The 21,094-nt window shown below is 39.4% G+C and overlaps 2 protein-coding genes across 2 annotated transcripts in view; one reads left to right on the top strand and one right to left on the bottom strand.

The window, feature by feature from the left end:
• The first annotated feature begins 7,271 nt into the window (after positions 1-7,271).
• Positions 7,272-10,992, top strand: LOC129764352 (uncharacterized). Its single transcript, XM_055763340.1, has 3 exons — positions 7,272-7,636; positions 7,695-7,745; positions 7,806-10,992. Exons 1-3 carry the CDS (start codon positions 7,423-7,425, stop codon positions 8,477-8,479), a joined length of 939 nt encoding a protein of 312 aa, XP_055619315.1. The 5' UTR covers positions 7,272-7,422; the 3' UTR covers positions 8,480-10,992.
• Positions 10,463-21,094, bottom strand: part of LOC129764351 (uncharacterized) — a 283,887-nt gene continuing 273,255 nt past the window's right edge. Inside the window, exons 10-14 of the mRNA XM_055763339.1 lie at positions 13,971-14,229; positions 13,638-13,907; positions 13,243-13,573; positions 11,586-11,948; positions 10,463-11,524 (exon numbers count right to left, since the gene is read on the bottom strand). Coding sequence (XP_055619314.1) covers positions 11,289-11,524; positions 11,586-11,948; positions 13,243-13,573; positions 13,638-13,907; positions 13,971-14,229 — 1,459 coding nt within the window. The 3' untranslated portion in view covers positions 10,463-11,288. The remainder of the gene's footprint in view (positions 11,525-11,585; positions 11,949-13,242; positions 13,574-13,637; positions 13,908-13,970; positions 14,230-21,094) is intronic.

Genomic DNA, 21,094 nt, shown 5'->3' with positions numbered 1-21,094 from the left:
GATTCTACATAAAACCACGCAAGCCAATCAACCTTTTCAGGGTGCCCGGAACTTTTTACTAAAGAGTTTTTTATGAAATTTTGACGTATTCGCAAATAATATCCGAAATGATAAACAAAGAAATTAAAAAAAAAAAGATTGCATAGTCTTACGTCCTAAGCGGTCGTGTCTCGGATACAACCCCTCGATTTTTTTAATCTTATTCAGGTTCTCGAGTAATATTTCAAAGCGGCATATTATGTATGGTGTGAAAATGAAAATTACCGAAATTACCTACGCATATTGATTGTAAAATTACCGGTAATTCGGTAATGAAAAATGACCCGGTATTACCGGTGAAACAGGTAAACGGTAAAGCCGGTTAACAATCCCTAATGCAGATAGACTATTCACAGTTTATGAGGGGAATACTCATACGACTCAAATGGGTAATGATTATCGGCTATGACAAAGCTGAGAAAGTTTTAGATGCTTTGTTTTCACTACTGATGCATTCAAAAAAATCAAGCTTTATTTTAAAATGTTTACTTATCCTGAGACCGGTTCACCATATTGCTACTAAAAACCGTACGCTAACTTCAAGGATATTTTTTGTTCATTTTCGGCTAATAATCAATAGGGTGCTGTGTTATGGAATATTAGAACTATAATAAGTTGCAAAAACAATATCCCGAACACAACGTGTTGGTTCGGTGTTTCCATTGGAATATATTTCATCTGATCATCTTTAGAAAGATGACCTTCAAAGAATAAATTTATCTTGGTGTTATGACCGAGGGAACTTATTATTTCGGGAGAACAAAAACCACTCTGAATACTTTTCTATAACCTATAATTTAATCCGCGTGTTTCTTCCGGACAATATTGATATGAATGACAATCAGTATTTATGATGTTTTGAAGTTTACAGTCAAGGTAATTAAGATACACAGGTTGTTGAAATCACAAGGTAAATATATGACACTTGGGGACATTACATTGACGTTCATGACTTCCAGTCGGGCATTTATCCGCTCTGATATCAATTGTGTGGTCCTCATAAAGCATATATTCCAATGCCGTCAGTTCACTGAAATTCTACGCATACCGTTTGATGATTAGGGAGGATGTTGATAATCATTTGCTGCGATACCGATTGTTCCAACAGTATGCATTCGACAATATGGAGTCTGAATACCTGAAATTAACCAGATTCAACCAAGCAAATCTGCGGTCAAAGCTGTATGTACACTTAAGAGATGCAACAATTTTGAAGGGATATGAAAGAAAGACATTGTCGGAAGTTCACGATTTATGAATAACATACGTTCACACTAATTCATTATATTTATTTGCAACGAAGAACGTAACCACACAGAATTGAATTAATCAAATATGTGATCCATTTTATCTACAAAATAGGAAGGGTTCTTAAATTCAATCGAATTCGAAAAGAAAAACTATTTGATGAGAAATGTGAATTATTCAGAATTACTGGAATCTAAAAAGGTTTTTGGGCGGGATGAGATTCGCCCAAATCTGCTGGTAATAAAATTAATCAATTGTCTGCTGTCTAACGGGCGGAAGACGACAGCAAAATAAAATCGACACGAGAGTGAGTCAGCTACAAATCGCGAAAAATCTATCTTTTCTTTTCGGTCTTTTTGATCGCAAAAAAAAAACATTTTCAGTGATCTGATTTTAATCCCATTAAAAACCACCTGACAATTTTCATAAATCTTAGATCCCTTTAAAAGTTGTCAAATTAGTGGTCGTTAATTGAATAAATTGCAGTTTTGTAAGTTTGATGATTACAAAACAAGTTGTCACAAGTTATATTTACACTTTTATATTTATACTTTTACTTACATTTACTAGGCTGACAGCGAAAATTGTGACAAAATTGAATGGTTACATTAGGTTTTACTGAAGCGTTCTTTTCTAGAACTGATATTGCTACCAAGATTTCGACTAAAAGCCAGACGTATGACACGGTTGAATTGTATGGGATTATGGTCAGCGGAATTCTAGATAAATGTCAGTTGTTGAATTCCTATTATTTTTTATTTTTTTTCTCTCTATTTACTTTCAACACATTTCGGCTGGTTCGTCACTTTTACTTCCATTTTTGGAAGAATATCGGAGAATTGAACTCGTGATCTCTGCGTGAGAGGTATGGATGTTACAACTGAGCCAGATCGCCTCCTAATAATTTTTAAATAATTCATTCAATTACATGATTCCATGACGGCACACGGTGAATTCCCTGGATAATGCATTCTTTCTTGGCTTTCAAGTTTTTTTTACGACCTTCATGCTGAGAATCACAATGAAATAGCTTTGATGTTTGAAAAGAAATGTGAAATGTTTATTCCATGTTTAAACAAAGGCAACACTTATATAGAATAAGGAACTAAATTGGAAAAAAGGCATTTTGAAAATTTTTTGAAAAATCGATTCAGCAAAGATCGATTCTCTGGTACTATGCTGATACTGTATGCTGGTGTACTGGTACAGCTGATATACAGTATAGTTCAACTGGTCATGAGTTGACGCTGCCCAGCTCCAAGTCAATTACTGCCAATTCAGCATTTTACACTGTGCAAGAAACGTCTCACATTATCATGCCGGGTGTTCGGGCTCGATTCCCGTTCTGGCCGGGGGATTTTTCGTCAGAGAAATTTCCTTCGACTTGCACTGTGGTTATAGCGTATATTATACCGAGAATTATAGGATATCAATAAATAACGGAATATGTTTCAGAATCGCGCTTTATTATTCGTATTCAAAATATATAACTTCTGTGTTTCTCGAATCCTCGTGTCTATCTGTCAACGTCGAACTTCTTCTTTCGTCCTGTTGCTTTTTCCGTCCATGCATGCTTATCTGAAAATATACAGAACTTAAATATAATAAGACCAAATTGTTAAAGGGAATATTATCCGATCACACGTATTCTAGAGCTTGCCCCTCGGAATACATTCAAGGCGTGTTATTTGGCTTAAGAAATCTCAACTAAGTATTAACCGTTTGAGTACGGGGCAAATTTTGTTAGCATATGCCAAAAATCCGGATGAGTTTGAGTATATTTGAATAAATACCATTAAACGTAGATGACTGATTAGGAAAAAAAATTGTATAAAGTAAAAAAAAAATAGCAAATAAGATGTACTCTTTTCACTTCTTCGTCGTTTTTATCATTTTACTCTACACATCGTCTTAAATTTCGCTCTGATAGCTTTTGAAGCGCTTTTCAAAAATCTTAAATTCATCGAAAAATGGATGAGCAATAAGTGATAGAACAAACAAAAAAAACAGGAGAACATTTTTTAGTGTGAAATGTCATCTTTACAACGAGGCTAAACATGGAAATTTGTGATCGATATTACGCGAGATGATAACTAAAGTCAGCTACCGAGAAAATAATGGAATACTTTTTCCCCAATCTAATTGTAACATAGGACTATGTCTTTGATTTCTATATAAGGGGGTCACTTTACAAAAAATGTAACGATTCATTAAGTGTTTTCAAACACATATCACTCAAAATTGTTATTGCGACATATATTATGTTAGACAGGAAATTTATACAGCAATCTTGTTTGCTTAAAACATGAAGAGTGAATATAGTAAAAAAGTTAACAATTTGACGATTAAAATGGGTATGTTTTCTTTCGATTGCACTAACCACTCGCTTTCCTCCCCGACGCAACGAGCAGTATTTTTGCCCTAAATTCTGGCGTTAGCTCACAATATGAGTTGATGCGTATAATGAATTATTCTCCATTTACCGATAATAGGCATTTATCAATTGTTGTGTTGTATGTTGTCCAATCAATTCGTGCTCAATTTACGTTTCTAACGTGTAGGTCTTTCAACTAACGATTTATGTAATTGTGGTTCAGGATGTCGTAATATCGATTATGTTGTTTGGCTATGTAAAAAGACGGGTGGGTAATGTCGGGGACATAACCGGAGTGACGTAGGACTATACAAAGGGGACAGCTTTTGTTGAATATATATTTTAAATATATTGTTTTATTTTCTTCTCCTACGTGAACCTATCTACCTGAAAAATGGATTAGTTTACTGTTTACTCTTTATGAATATGTTGATGGTTCTGAAAAGAACCTCTGGTGTTGTGTTTTTGTTATCACTCGATATTCCCATCTTGTTCGGTTAAACCTTCCTGTTTAGCTATTGCGTTTGCCACTCGCCACAGCTTTCACAGTTGGAAAATTTCTTCCCATCCAGCATGTGACATGTTGTTCAGTAAATTACATTTAATGCGACGTGCCGGAGAAACACTTTGCCACTCACTGAAACTAATTGTTGCCTTGATGAGCGCCGAACCGAAGCTGCTCTGTTCTTGATGCGGGTTTTCTGATTGTCGTGAGCAGCTTTGCAAGCCAATTCGCGCACTCCGACGGCCGAAACTCTATATCGCTGTTAGGTATACTGGTGCTCCGGCACCAATCCGTTCGGCCTAGTTACCCTTGCGGAGCAATCAGTGAATGCGACCAACAGGGAACTGGAGACCTGCACGGTTCGAGTGAGACTGCCTTTCCCTTAACTTGTCCTCCTTTGTTACGTCCACGATGCCGATGCCGTGCAACCACACGGGTTTACGGTTTGAAAGAAAATAAGATATTTTTTTGGGGTCCGCGTGTTTTATACTCTAGCGGTACACACTCACAGGATAGAGACAAATCGGCAGACTCAGCCAAAGGGGCGAGTCCAACGAGACGAACGAATGAGCGTTAAAAGGGAGCGATGGCAAAAAAATACATTCATTACGATTTGTTCGCTCGTTGGATTCACATGCAGGCTAAAAAGGGTCCTTTTCAGGATCACAAAATTATCTTCAATCTAAAGAGTTTATTGTTATGTTATCACTCGATATCCCCATCTGTTTCGGCTAAACCTTCCTGTTTAGCGATTTGTTGCCACTCGCCACAGATTTCACAGTTGGAAAATTTCTTCCCATCCATCTTTGTGACATGTTGTACAGTAAATTACATTCAATGCGACGTGCCGAAGCGCCACTCAGTGTCGCATTGGAGGCGATTTTAACCTGTAATTTAACATTTGCGATGACAGTGGTACAGTGACGACTTTCAATGTGGGGTCATAATTTGGATCTCTATGTTTACAAAAATGTCCAACTAAATATGTCGCATTACATGTCCGTCCAATTAGCTAAATGTCGAACTAATTATAAATTACTGTACTTTCAATCTGGAAACAATTTAAGAATTGGTGAAAATTGAATAATCAGGAAAGTCCCCAATAAGCTCAGAACAACTGCCAAATTCACATACTCATCAGATCCTGGCAAACAAATTATGAAAACATCAATTTGTGTTTTATTATTATTTTGGATAATGTTTTAGAAAGCATTGAAGTTTATTTCCTAAACTCTTTTTTGGAAGGTTTAATGGCCCTGAAAAGCGCCTTGTTTTATGGAATGGTTCCAATTTAGAAAACTTAGTACTCGTGGTTTTGAAAAAAAACCATTTCGAACGCCCTCGATGCCGCCTTGTTCTGGATTTGCCACCAAAGCAGTTTGTATAAAGAACAAACTTTTTTCTTCTGATACCTGCTGCCGTTTTGCGATTGCGTTTGCCACTCGCCCCTCGCTGCAACTGCCTGTTGTTGTCTTGATGTCCACCGAACCGAATGTGTTCTGTTCCGAATGCGGGTTTTCTTATCGTCGCGAGCAGCTTTGCGAGCTAACTCGATCACTTCGGCGGCCGAAACTATATAACGCCGGCTAGGTGGACTGGTGCACTGGTACTAACGCGCTCGGCCTAGCTACCCTTGCGGGGAACTCCAGATCGACACGGTTCGAGCGGGATTTTGCCTTTCCCTTCACTTTTCCTCCTTTACCATGTCCAGACATGGCTGCTTGGGTTGGTTTGTTGATGTGTTGTGATGCGAACCGATGTGGTGTACGGTTTGGATGAGAATGATCGTTACGGCAGCGGAGCGGGGATTTTTAAGCTGACTGGCTGGCTCGAGAATTACGCATGTGTGAGACTGCGACCAATGTTTCGTTCATTTTTTTCTTTTTCCTTTCCAATCGTGCTTCATTCTATTTCGCTGCTGCTCTGGTTGCCCGTTTTGGTCGGTACGATTTGAGGAGCACAAAATGGACCAATCAAAAATGGGCACATAGTGCATTTTGACAATGCTTCATATTTCACAATTATTCAATTATTTATCTCAAGAAAAATGAAATGTTATTCGTTATGATAGATGCGTAGATATATTTCCTATCAATTGATGCAAAAACCTTTGCGATCTATTGAGAAATGCTCGAGTTATAAGCGTTCCAAATCTTGCATTTTTTCCTACTTGTTCAGTGCCTAGATTTCCATTTCACCCCCTATATCTTCCGGTTAGACGTAGTCCTACGTCAAAAATGCAATTGATGAATTGAACTGGCTGTTGATTTAGAATATTGAAATATTGAATGGCTTGAGTAGTCGCGATCTCAATATTATGCTCCCCATATATGTCTTCCTAAGAAACCCGCTTCACTTCCTCGAATGCACTTGCCCATTCTCCTTCCCCTTTCCGATACATAAGCAGAACTCTGCACCCAATGCGATCAATTCACTACAGCAGCTACGCGAACTTCCCAAGAGAGCACTCATGGACATATAATACTCAATATACATCACTGGGCTATGAAGTTATTATAAACAATGTTCCGGACAACGTGACGACGAAGCAGAAAATGCTATTTTTACCTATAATATATTTCTGTAGTCATAGATTTATTTGACTTAAGCTTATATTTATTGTAGATCCTGTAGATCCTAACTCTTAGGCTTGTGTTTAAAAATTATTCATGATGACTCTTTGTCTTCTTCTGCATAATTGAATAAACAGAAGAAAAGGGTAGCAATGCCTTTATGGTATTTTTGTGTACATTTTTGAACAGAATGTGGTTACGGAATTTACATAACCACATAACCCGTTTAAAGGATACAAGTTCATACAGGGAACGAATTTTCATGGCTTCCATTTGATGTATCAAAAGAAAAAAAAACAGATTATGAACAATGAGAAAACTCAATTCAAATGCAATTACTACATACAATCACAGTCCTATGTCGAGATCCCGTCCGTGCCCAGACCCATCAACTTTTTTTTCTACACTATTTAGATTTTAACCCTACGTGGATTCTTTTACCATTATTTTTTACAGTGCTGCATTTTTTATGAATAAGTATTTCTACCTATGTTACTGATAGTCTCAATTTACCGTGTATTATAAATGTTTGTAAATATTATTTTGAATTTCAACGTTGCTTCAGAATCGATTTGCATTACATGATAGTACAAGATAACATTAAAGAGATAATGGTGCAATCATTGCACTCCATTCCCTGATGCGATAATGATATATAAGGCTATTCGAAAAAAGCACTCGTTATGACGAAGCTCGGTTCCTTTGTGTTCTTCGATTTGGAGACCACGGATCTTCCCGGATTGAAAACACCGAAAATCACAGAAATTGCACTGGTTGCGTGTTCGAAGAAGCATCTGCTTGACACGAAGGCCGGCGAAGTCCCCAGAGTTTTGCACAAGCAAACATTTTGTGTGAATCCGCGACGTGTGATTCATCCGAAGGCGTCGGAAACCACAGGTAGGATGCGTTTGAATTCTATGAACATAATTGAGCTATGTATTGTCCAACTTTCCAGGTCTCTACAATGACTTACTGGAGCATGAGGACACATTCAACAGGGATGCAGGTTTGGCTAGCATTATTGATGACTAATGGCATTAATCATCATACGATTTTTCATTTATAGCTAAGCTGATAGTGTTGTTTCTTGAACGATTGCAAACTCCAATATGCCTAGTAGCACATAATGGGAATCGGTTCGATTTCATCATTCTTAAGCATGAGCTTGAAGCGCACAAGATTGAGCTGCCTCATTCGGTGTATTGTGTTGATTCGTTACAACTATTCCGACAGCTCGAAGGCCACAAGGAACAGAAAGAAAAATATGAGTTGGCTGACCTGGAATCAAAGACATTGTCGGCGATGGAGGAGCTGGAATGTAATCAGCACAAGCTATCGGAAATGCAAAAATTGAACGAAACAACACCACACAAACCCCAAAACAAAGCGCACAGGAAGAGGGTTTCTGAAGACAATCTGGATGTAACACCTTCACATGTTGGCCATGATAGCGTCAGTCGTGGGCAAAGAAGTCCTCCGCGGTCTAAACGAGAACTTTTCCCAGACAAAAGCGATACTTTAGAACCCTCAATAGCATCGACATCGTCACAGAAATTTTCCAAAAAATTCCGACTCTGTGACATTTACGAGCGTTATTTCGGAAAGCCTCCGAAGAAAGGGCATCATGCGGAAGGTGATGTAAAAGCGCTGCTTAAGTGCGCAATCGCAGACGGACGGGCGTTTGTTGAATACGCCGAAAAGTATTGCGTGAAAATGAGCAACATTTCCTCAAGGTTTTAAAACTTGACTGGATGTTTCAAATCGTCATTCCATTTTTAAAATTCCAAATTGGCATACTATTGTGTGAAGTTTCCAACCTATACATATTTTGTATTTTATCAAAAAATAAAGAAAAATTTCCGTACTTTTTTAAAATTATGAAAAAATTGTCATTTTATATAATTGTTTTGGCTTTATCGACTAAACAAGAAATATCAAAAAGTTAGGCAATCACTGGAAAACGATTTCGGGAATATTTGAATAAAAAATTAACTAGTAACTAGCAAATAGACTGTAATAATTAACAAAAACGTGCAGAGAAAATTAAAAGAAACTGATAATACTTTACTTTATCTTGAAGCAATATTTACGTTGAAAAACTTCAAAAACTCATCGTTAACAAAAATGAATGAAAAAGTTGCTATAAGTTTTAGAATCACATAACCGAATGTTAAAAAAAATATAAATAACATGAGCTTTTTTTTAGATGGAGACAATTTTGAAAATACAGATAAATGCCAATCCTTTATCTTTGTCATTTGTATATGACTTCCATTATACGGGTATCTTGGACGCCTCGGAAGTGGTTAAATCGGGAAGTCCAATTTTGGATCAATTTTTTCAGTAATTCAGGCCGTTTATCAATGATAACTTGACAAATGTTCCAGTGGAAGTCTATCGGCTGCAGCTTATCAGTGTTGACTAGATACTTCACATAGCCCCACAAAATAGTTCAACAGTGTTAGATAGCATGATCTTGAAGGTTAATTCATGTCCATTACTCTATTACGTACATTATACGTTCTGCCCGACATTTTGAAGTAAAACGGATCATATTGCATGGATATGTTTTAAATTGCTAGATTATTCATTTCCATTACACTTAATTCTAGTACATTTAAGATAAATGATTTTGGTTTGATCACTTTTTTGAGTGCTCTAATTCAGCGCACCTGTGTCAAATCAGCTATTGTTTCAAAACATATAAATACAATTGTCTTGACTAACTTGATTGTTCATGAGTTACAGTAGTTTTATTGTATATTTTTACGGATTCACATCAAGGATGCAACATTTCGAAAGAACATGTTGAAATCGAAAAGCAATTTTTATCAGTGCAAAATATCTCCACCGATACTCTTCACATCTTTCTATCGCGGTGCCGCTGTGCCTATGACCGCTGGCTCACCATCTCGTTTGTTTTGATATAGTTTTCGTTCCATCAACAGAAATATCAGTTCATTCTCGATGTCAGTGAATGCTCAAGCCGAAAATATCACCTTTTATTGCGTCCTGGTGAAATTTTCGTTGGTCATACACCCATAAACTCAGCACTCAAATGTTCCGTTGCCCATCGATGTGTGTGCAATAAGCGGCACAAAAATGGAATCGGGCTAGAAACATACCAGGAAAACATACACACGAACACGCGTTTAAACGTCTGACGCGGTGTCAGTGAGATGATATTTCCTTGTATGGAATTTTGTTCCCTTCCACTGTCAGCTGATCGAAGATGCGTATGAAAATTTCGGCCGTAAATTCTCAGTGAGACAGTGGAACGAATGAGTGTGGGGAATAATGCAAAAACCAAATGTTCCACGTGACGGAGTGTCGGTCGCATGTAATTAAGTTTGGTTCATTTGTCATGAACTGCAGGGGTATTGGTGGTTGATTTTGATGTTGTTTCAATATCTTGCGCTGTCAGTAAAGTGAGTGTGAGATTTTGCAACTCTGATCCTCAGTAGAGAATGTGAATGGCCATAGAATTCACATTCTCCCTTTGTCCAAAAATATAATCTGCTCGACACGACGAAGCCAAACAGTTAGGGACGAAAAAACTCAGAGAAATGCTGATACCAAATGAAGATTAAAACTTCAGGTCTTACCACAGTTTGAAGATGTGCGAGTTCCCAGATATTATACAATATACCATGATTTCTTTTGAAAAAGAAGCATCAACTTTTTATTGATAGTAAATAAAATACTTTAATAGATTTATGTGAATATATCTATGATTTAGTTCCGATACATACAATAAATTCGAAATAATATACAAATACATATTTTGACTCACAATAGTGAAAATAAATTTAATTAGTAATTTCCGTCAAAGAATCATCAGAAGCAATAGATATATAAAATGTTTTTCATAAATTATCTCTTACATAGGCAAAATAGAATATACGAATGTCAATCATGGAAATACGTAATTGTATGCAATTCTCGGAGACGTCTTGTGATAGCACTCTAACCGTAAAGCTGATCTCGAAAGGCTGCGCTCAAATTTAGATTAGTTCCTAACTTATGAAGAATATTGGTTCAAAACAATGGCTTCTTGTAGGTTCACATAGTTTCTCATATACCTAACGCGTTACATTAAATCTGATCTGCTCTCTAATAATGCTAATAACGTTTACTAATTTATCATCATCATCATCTTCTTCTAATCAATATATCAAAATGAAACAATGTGTTCTTATAAATTAGAAATTTTATAGCAACGTTAAATCCATCAAATCAATCGATTAATAAATCCATCAGTTACTGATTTTCCAGTCGTTCATTTTTCTCCGATTATCTCTGGGAGTGTCTTCTAGCCTTTCTCCGCCAAACTGCAAAGTTACACTCAATTTATATAATCGTGAAGAATTCTAATGGATAAAATGCCATGTTGATGAAAGCATTCCGCTACGAGGGGGTCAAAGGCTATAACATTTCACATCAAATAATGACATGGGGGATGTTCTGCTGTGGTAAACTGCTTAAATTTGGTTACTCTGTACAAAAGAGGGGGCACTCTGCGGAGTGTGAGTGTGAATTTCTACGTTGCTCAGAGATGGACAGTTATTGTGTTGTCCGAGGCGTTAGTGGTGCTAGAATTGGGAATGGTGGGACTGTTTACATTGCACCCGTTGCCAAGCTGTTGTCCAGCGTTGTTATGCTCCTGACTGGTGGATGCTACACTGTGAGACTTCCGCAGCAGGGTGTGTTGCTTGTGCTGAGGCCACGCAGGATGTTCCAAGGCCTCGTCTGGGCTTAGAGATATATCCGCAATGATGCCACTCTCTGGAAATGTTGGAAAGTAACTAATCACTGTTGACGAGTTGCTTAATTTCGACTACCGTACCCATTGAACATTGGCTCACCAGCGTAGTCGAGCGTTGATGTTTCTTGAAGTTAGTCTTCAGAGGTGCCGGAGCGTTCGGATCGGTGATGTTGAGTGTGAGACGTTTGCAGGTGGTGATGCTAGCTGTAGTGCTACTGCTGCTAGAACTGCTAGCACTGCAGCCGGATGAAACTGCAGAACTGCTGCCGACGTTGCTTCCGTTGGCAGCGTTGACTTCGCACCCGCTCGTGGTCGAACCTGTGCCAGTACTCGCCACAGAGCTACCGGAGCTCTCTGAGCTGCTAACCGAAATTATCGATTGAGGTCTTTTTGAACCCTTGGATTCCGGTAAAGTTCCTATGAATGAGTTGCGTAACTTTGGGGCTATGAGAGAAACACAATTAATGTATAAACCAGGCGTGATGGAATTACAGATTGGACTCGGACAAAATGCGACACTTTGTTTAGGGTGTAATTTTTTTTTATCGCGTGGGTAAAAATTAATGAAATTTTGGGTAATACTAGTTTGGAGTGTTATGTTTATGTGTGCAACATTTTATCACGATCTGTCAAGTAGTTTCCGAGATGCATTCGAAACAAGAAGAGCTACACCAGCAAATGTTGGACGCGGTGATCGATAATTCTGGTCAGTCGCACAGATGGATCGGCAAAAGGCTTGGAATCCACCATTCTACCGTGTCCTGCGTTGTAAAGATGTTCCGGGAGAAGAAGACCATCGAGCGGCGCACTGGAAGCGGCCGAAAACTGAAAACGGAATACCCAGAAAGGCGCGGAAGATAAGGCAGTGCTTTAAGAAGAACCCGGACCTTTCCATTCGAGACGTGGCCAAAAAGTTTAATTCGTTGAAGTAGTTCGTCCAGCAGACAATGAAGCGGGCTGGGCTACGTGTTTTTTAGGTCAGGAAGGCGGACTGACAAGCAAAACACGGTGGCCAAATGGCGTGCGCGGAAGCTGTACCGTGAGTGGCTGGTCAAGCCAGGCTGTCTCGTCATGGACGACGGGACATACATCATGACGGACTCCAAACAAATCCCCGGCCTCGAGTTTTTTGTCGGTACGTTCCGCATGGAGGTTCCGGAAAAGTTCCGGAAGAGAAAGACGGACAAATTCGCGAGAAAGTACCTGTTTAGCAAGGCGATCTGCGGGAGCGGACGGTACAGCAAGCCGTTCGTTACAACCGGCACCATAAACGGGCTGATTTATCGAGAGGAATGCTTGCTGCCTTTCCTCTGCTCTCACCGTGGTCTCACGCTGTTCTGGCCGGATCTCGCTTCGTGCCATTACGCTAAGCCTGCAATGGATTGGTACGATGCCAAGGGCGTTAATGTGGTCCCGAAGGAGGCGAACTCGTCAAATTCACAAGAACTTCGTCCAATCGAAAAGTTTCGGGCAATAATGAGAAACTGAAGAAAAGCGGAAAAAACATTCAAAACCGATGAAGCTTTGAAGAAAAACTGGAAGAAATTTTGTGAAGAAAATGGGCAAAGCGAGTATTCAGCTTGGGGGAGGAAATTCAATAAATAAATTATGCCAAAACATAGCTAATATATAGTTATTTAATCCCTGAAATTTGAGAAGTATCCTATTCAAACTGAATTTTTGGTGATCATTTTTGTGTCTCATTTTTTTCGAGTCCAATCATTATATTGATGCCTACTTTTCCCAAGTAATGAAATACTGATAGATCGATCATTGATTTGATCCTGACTGGGGCGTATATCCAAGCACGGCTTACTTCCGATTCCCATCGAGGACATTTCAGCCAGTCGAATTTCACGATTCCGTTTTGCCTGTTTCCAAAGCAATTTCGATATCTCTTCGGTCCAAGCGTTTTTTACGTCCTCACTCATCGTCTGCAGCGTCCACGTGTCACCGGGTTTCCGTTTACGAAACCAAATTTCAAACTTGTAAGGCGAATCTCCGACGTGAGCGGTCAGTCCAATGTCGGACGTTTTAATGCTGTTCTTGTATATGTAAATATCGAGGTTCTAAAAAAAATCACCGTTCATTATGTGCTTCACAAAGCGAATAAAATTCATTGCCATTGCATACCTTTCGGTCAGGGAACCGTCTGGCCTTGCTGAACAGGACCAACTCTTCGAAGAGAAACACCTGGCGCAAAGATTTCTTTCCGGCCTTTCCTTCCCATACAAGAAACTCACTTTGTCTCAACAGCCGACCTTGTTCTTTGACGTTAACGTCACAATCGCGGAGGGAATCCATCGCCAGCAGATCATTCCCATGCCGCAGCTGGAAACGGACCATCTCTTCCGCTTTTTGGAGTTGCTCGAAATCTTCCAGGATCTCGGGATTGGTCGTATCCTGTAAAAAGACAAGTTCTTGGTTCACAATGAACTAGATCTATCGAACGATGGCAAATCTTACCTGGGCGGTGGCACAAGCCTTCATGAGCTGTTGCAGAAGAAGGGCATACTTGCCCATTCGCTGAACCGGTTTCAACAAATATGAAGCCAGGTCCATCTTATCGTTTAACTCTATTTGTTTCGCTTTGAAAAATTGAGTACCATTCTCGCTCATGAGAGAATCACTTTTTGGTTTGTTCTTGTTGTACAGTGCGTACAGGTAAAATTTGGACTCGTGTCGAAGGAATGCGCTTCCAACCTTCAGTGGGTGGTGCTCACAACTGTTGGTAGAACAATGAGATTAATAGTCAACAGTTCGTCGATAAGTTTTCGAATACTAAACAATTCCACGCCAAATCAGTTGGCCGCTGACCCGACCCTCCCCTATTTTTTGAAACTTGCTACTTATGATGGAAACTACCTAAAATCACAATTTTCATTATCACATGACCAATTAAAATAACGACTGATTTACGAATAAAATCAAAATCATTGGCGATCTAACGTACAAATCTACACCTAGGCGGCGCTGCGGTCAAAGTGATGATGGTTTTAAATTTTGCCATGTGAGCTTATGGTAGATTTGTAGTACTTTCCATAAATTACAATGTTATAATCATAAAAGATTATTTGATTGCGATGAGTTTATAAGACATTTAATTCTGCGCAATTTTATATATAACATGTTATTTATTTACCTCTTTCAGTAGTGAAAACTATAAAAATGTTGACAATGGTTGAATTAAAGAAGGAAATTCGAGAGCACAATCAAACACAAGTAGAAAAATGCACGATTCCTGCATGTGAGAACTACCTTGGAAAGCCCGGAAGTAAAATATACGTGTTTTGTTTTTGAGTTTTAGGTTACATTAGCATCATTTTCTTAGTTCAAAAACAAAATCCAGATGTCTCACCGATCGTTTACGTTTTGCGTTAGATCGCCAATTGATCTTTCTTTCAAAAAATTGTAACTAAAACACAGATGTCTGATTAAAACATGATGTTTGAAAAAGTTGTTGGAAACAAGGCGCCTAGAAGTACACCCTAAGGTGAGGCCGTTTCGTCACTAAGTTGGTTAGGGGAGCGGTATATGGAAACAGTACGAAAGAAAGCAGAAGGGGACTTATTTGCTTAAAGCGTGAAAGAGACAGACTGATCACAAGCGAGCTTGGCACAAGCGTATTGTGTATTGTTTACAAACAAAATACAGTAGACTTCCAAGATGGCTGAAAAGTGGTTTTAGCAGGTTGGCCCACCTTCGGATATACTTCTAGGCGCCTTGGTTGGAAAGTAATGAACTATTTAGGAAAAACAACATGCACATGCATTGCTAAAAATCTTACTCAAAAATTGAATTTAATATTACAAATGTTTATATCTCAAAACCTCCGAATATTTTTATTGGAAGGCTTTTCTAATTTAATAAATTTTGACGTTCAGCGGTGCCGTGGCAAACTCGCAAACATGAAAATATGATTTTTTTTAAAATTTATTAAATATCAATACTAAATTTCTGGAAGAGGTGCTCTGTGTTTCTTGCGAGTCTATTTACTGGACTAAGCGTAATTCGGTACTTTGCGTACCTGCAGGTATAAAATAGACCCCATTCGTGGTCCTTAGCTTCCTGACCAGTAACTCCTATCCCTACTTCCCCGTGGTGACGGCTGGGGTACGAGTAACCATAGTGAAGATCGGGTAACCAACCCCGGTGGGATCATGGTCGTATGCTGACAGGGAAGGGGTTCTATTCGAGCCTATGTTCACCATGGGGGTGCGGCTCAAAACAGCGTACGATTTCCATGTCAGGGGCGGCTAATCACTGTCTTCGTGCCAGCGGGGACTCTAAAAAGAGCTGTGCGCGACGGTGGTTAGGGTTAAGGTTAGGGGGTTAGGACAGGCCCTACAAGCCATTCGTTTAAGTGAAACGCACAGGAAAAATCACAAAGAAATTCGAGACAGGACAATCGGGCCAGACCCACGCAAAGAACACGGACTAGAGATTGGAAACTCGGAACATGGAACTGCAAGTCCCTCATCTTCCTTGCGGGTACCCTAATTCTTTCGGAAATGGCGGTTGGGCAATGAAAGAATGAAATTTTGAACGACGGTCGGCACTTCTCGGATATCATCGACGTTAGAACCTATCGTGGCGCTAACATCGATTCAGACCACTACCTGGTGATGGTCAAATTGCTTTCTAAACTGTCACTCGTCAATAACATAAGACACCAGCGCTCACCACGGTACCAACTATGACTACTACAGGAGCTGAACGTTGCTGCAACATACTCGCAGCGTCATGAAGCTGCGTTACCGGGGGTAGACGAACTGGATGCAGCTCTCCTCGATGAATGCTGGAACACCTTGAAAGCAGCAATTAGTAGCACAGCAGAGACCGTCATCGGGTATGAACAACGAGGACAACGGAATGAATGGTTTGATGACGAGTGCCGAGCGCTCCTGAACGAGAAGGATGCAGCACGCGCAGCCATGCTACAACGAGCGACTCGACAAAACGTGGAACGATAGAGACTGAAGCGAAGGCAACAAACACATCTCTTTCGGGAAAAAAGCGCCGCCTGGAAGAGAAAGAGTGTGAGGAGATGAAGCTGCTTTATCGTTCTCGAGAATCGCGGAAGTTCTTCAAGAAACTGAACGCCTCACACCAAGGCTTTGTGCCGCGAGCCGAAATATGCAGGAACAAAGAAAGAGGCATCTTGACGAACGAACGCGAGGTGATCGAAAGGTGGAGGCAGCACTACGATGAACACCTGAACAGCGCGCAGACAGGAGACCAAGACGGCGTTGAGGAGGACTACACCGTTGTGGTGAGCAATCAAGACGTACCACCCCCGACGATGTGTGAAGTTAAGGTAGCCATTAATCAGCTAAAGAACCACAAAGCAGCTGGTAAGGATGGCCTTGTAGCGGCGCTCTTCAAAGGAGGTCCGGGAAAACTTGTAGAGTGTATGCACCGGTTGATAGTCAGGTCCTGGGACACAGAACAGCTACCGGAGGAGTGAAAGGATGGGGTACTGCCTCATCTATAAAAAAAGGATACATGCTGGATTGTGGGAACTATTGTGCCATCACAACTCTGAATGGTGCCAACAAAATTCTGTCTCAGAATCTCTTTCGCCGTCTATCGCCAATAGTAAGTAGATTTGTGGGAAGTTATCAGGATGGATTCATGCCCGGTTGTCTGACGACGGACCATATTTTCACTCTACGGCAGATCCTCCAAAAGTGCTGTGAGTATCAGGTTCCCACGCACCACATCTTCGTTGACTTGAAGGCCGCATATGATAAAATCGACCAACGACAGCTATGGAGGATCATGGACGAACACGGCTTTCCCCGAAAGCTGACAAGACTGATTCAGGCAACGATGAACGGTGTGGCAGCAGCAAACACTAGACGATAACAACCAGCGCAAACATCGATGATTTCTTCCTCTATTGAAAACACGTTGCGCTGGTAAAACACTATATACTTAATCCATTGTACTACATATATTATTTGCATTTCACAATATTACATATATGATTTAATTGACAAACTCCCGATACAATAATTCACATTTATTGTTGTTTCCGTTGTGGACGATTCCGGACTAACTTTGCTCTGCACAAGAACACATTCTTCGCCTTCGGCAGTGGTGAATTTAAGCTTTCTCTTCGCATCCTTCGCTACCTGTGGCACAGCTGCACCGAGAACCAGCTGTAGAACTGCCCGAGTTTGTTTACTTCTCCCTATTGTTTGTGAGCAGCTGATTAGGGCACTTACTCTCCCATGATGTGCCTTTTGGGGGTGATCAGTTAGTCATGAACAGAAGTCGTGTCTACTATGGGCTCCGCAAATCCTTGAGGTCCAACAAACTCCGACTCCGTATGAAGTGTACCATGTACAAATCCCTAATTCGACCGGCTGTTCTCTATGAGCACGGAGCATGGACGATGCTTGAAGGACTCACAAGCGAACGGTGTTTTCGAACGCCGAGTGCTCAGAACAATTTACGGTGATGTACAGGAAAACGGAGTATGGAGAAAGAGAATGAACCACGAACTGGCGCAACTCTACGGCGAACCCAGCATCCAGAAAGTCGCTAAGGCTGGACGAGTGCGATGGGCAGGGCATGTTGCAAGATGGCCGGACAGTAGCCCTGCAAAGATGGTGTTCGCATCGAATCCGGTAGGAACAGGAAGGAGAAGAGCCCAGCGAGCGTGGTGGTTGGACCAAGTAGAGCAGGACTTGGCAAGGTTCGGTGCAGCCGTTAGGTGGAGAACTGCAGCCATGGATCGGGTTCACTGGCGAAAAGTTGTGAATCAGATCTAATCTCTCAATAGGATGTTGAATCATTGTAAATAAATAAAAAAAAGGTTTTATATGGTTTACATGGTCTCGGGAAAAAATATATAGTGCCCTAGGCCGTGTGAACCATAAAAAATACAAACAATAATTATGAAAACCAAATCTAACTTTTTCGCAAATGTAATATTTGATTATTGATATTTTGATATGTCAACCATCGGTCCAGTTGAATGAATTTCCGAATGAATGGAAATATGGATTTTTTTCATAATTACCGATTGTATTTGCTTTTTATTGTTTACATGGGTTTGGGGCCAAGGGCACTATATATTTTATAATTTTTTCTTAAAAGCTGAGGTTTTTTCACAAAAAATATCCAAAAATTAGAGATGTGATTTTTACCGTTTTTGAGTTATAAATTTTCAAAGTTTATCGATGGCCCGAAAAACCAATTTTGACCAAGCTAAATTTTCGAGATGGCAGTAGATCTCGACATTCAATTCGATTTGAAGACCTTTGGCATCAATTTTTTTGAAAACCCCGATTTCATGTACTGAGTCGCCCCGCTTCTTGTCCACAAATCATGCACATTTGCATTATCTGTAATAGATAATGTATATCTCCATCGTAGAGATCCAAAAACGATTACATTATTACATTGATGATTGACAAATTGAGAAAATTTGTAGGATTTAATACTGCAGCAACCTTGAGGGCCGAGTCATTGAGTTCGAATCTCTTGCACATATCCTTACAGTCTTATAAATCCAACAATCAAAAAATTCTGTGCCGATCTGTATTTTAAGACAAAAATCTGTAATCTATTCCATGCAGAATCAGTAACGATAAAATCTAAAAAAAATCTGAACCTCTCCAGATAAATCTGTATATTTGGCAACACTGGTATGAACAAATGATAATTTGAAGGTGCTACATCTGATGAGCACGGTGGGTGGAATAGCACATCCCAGCCCAAACTCCAAAATTGTTTTCCGGGTTGTCAAAAGATATGAGGCAACGTTACTCTAGTGTAACACGACGCTCATCATATTGCCTACTGCTAAACAGATCCCTGCCCTCAATTCGTCCTGTTGCGAGCTGTATTTATTGGAACTTATCGACGACCAGACACAGAGCATGACTTTACCTCAGGTGAAGACCGGCGATGGGAATAACTAATGGTTTATGTCGATTGTCCCAAGACTTTTTCATGCAACATTGTTGTAAATTATCTGGTTTTCCATCAGCCGTCACAATTTGCAACAAAAACGGCGTTTTTTCCGCTTATAGAGCGAGCGCAAATAAAGATGCGATGAAATTTATTTCGGTCAAACAACGTGAAATTCATGCGCTATAGCCATTTATTTAACCAACCTTCACAAGATTCTCAGATACGGTGTATTTTGATATCTGTACTGAATCTGATATTGGTGGGGTGTTTTTAAGATATGAAAGTTTCCAATATTAAATTAAATCTTTGAGTAAGATTTTCCAACAACACTGTCAAACATTATATTCTAATCTGACTTTTGCATTATGAGTTTTTGAAAGAAAGATCAATGATTTTGAATATGCTCTTTTAAAAAAACACTCGTAATTTAAATTTGTCATGTGATAATGTGTGATATGTAACGGGTTTCAATAAAATCGAAGAGGGTCGCCTCAAAATTTGCTGTTTTCGGAAGATTCGGTGTAGAATTGCTCTATACTAGGGTGCCAATGAATGTATGAGAAAAAATCGACCCCCAAATTTCAAAAAGTTAACCCATGTAAAGTGTTCACCACCTCGAAAAAACATCCTATGCAATATTTTAGTTCAATCGGATTTAAGGGAGAGTGAAGCAAAGCGGTCAAAATTTGAGTTTTTTTGAAAGTTTAAAAAACACCCAAGGGAAGAGTAAAAAAAAAAATTTTTTTTTATGCCAAATGACTTAAAATTGCATGAAACGTCGAGATCTACTGTCATATCGGAAAAAAATTTCGTCAATAATCGACACTCTGGGACTTTCGGACTACGAGGCAAAATGTATGGTTTTGGGTTATCTCGATTTTTTATTGGGAACTTGCTGCGAAACGTTGATTTGCACGATAATATATCCAATGCAAAATATTAACTCAATCGGACTTCATTTACTAGTGTTGCAGACGTTAAAATTTGAATTTTTTTAAAATCCGAAAAATAACCGTAAATCGTGGTTTAAAAAATGTTGTAGGCAAATATCTTAAAATTACATGGTATGTCGAGATTTACAGTTATCTAAAAAATGTTTTTTTTTTCCAATAATCGACTTTTCTGATAAAAAACGATCGAGAGCAAAAACAAAAAAATTTTTGTTTACAATTTTTTTTCGAAATAACTGTAAATATCGACGTTTCGTGAAATTATAAGACATTTGGCATCAACAATTTCTTTTTGAAAACATCGATTTCCGGCGAATTATTGGTTTTCAAAAAAAATTCTGCGACGTTAATAAATGAAGTCCGATTGAGTCAATATTTTGCTTTGGATATATTATCGTGCAAATCAGCATTCACAGCAAGTTCCGAATGAAAAATCAAGATAACTTCCCTTATTGGGACCCAGAACCATACATTTTGTCTTGTATTCCTCGTAGTCTCAGAGTGTCGATTTTTGACAACAATTTTTTTTTGCGATGGCAGTATATCTCGACGTTTCATGCAATTTTAAGACATTTGCCATCAAAATTTTTTTTCGATTTTCAAAAAACTCAAACTTTGACCGCTCTGCGCCACCCTCCCTTAAGTCCGATTGAGCTGATATTTTGCATAAGGTGTTTTTCCGAGGTGGTGAACATTTTTAAAGGGTAAGGGCTT

The sequence above is a fragment of the Toxorhynchites rutilus genome, chromosome 2 (genome assembly GCF_029784135.1).
Source record: "Toxorhynchites rutilus septentrionalis strain SRP chromosome 2, ASM2978413v1, whole genome shotgun sequence".
Lineage (NCBI taxonomy): Eukaryota > Metazoa > Arthropoda > Insecta > Diptera > Culicidae > Toxorhynchites > Toxorhynchites rutilus.
This window is presented reverse-complemented; position numbering and strand designations above follow the sequence as displayed.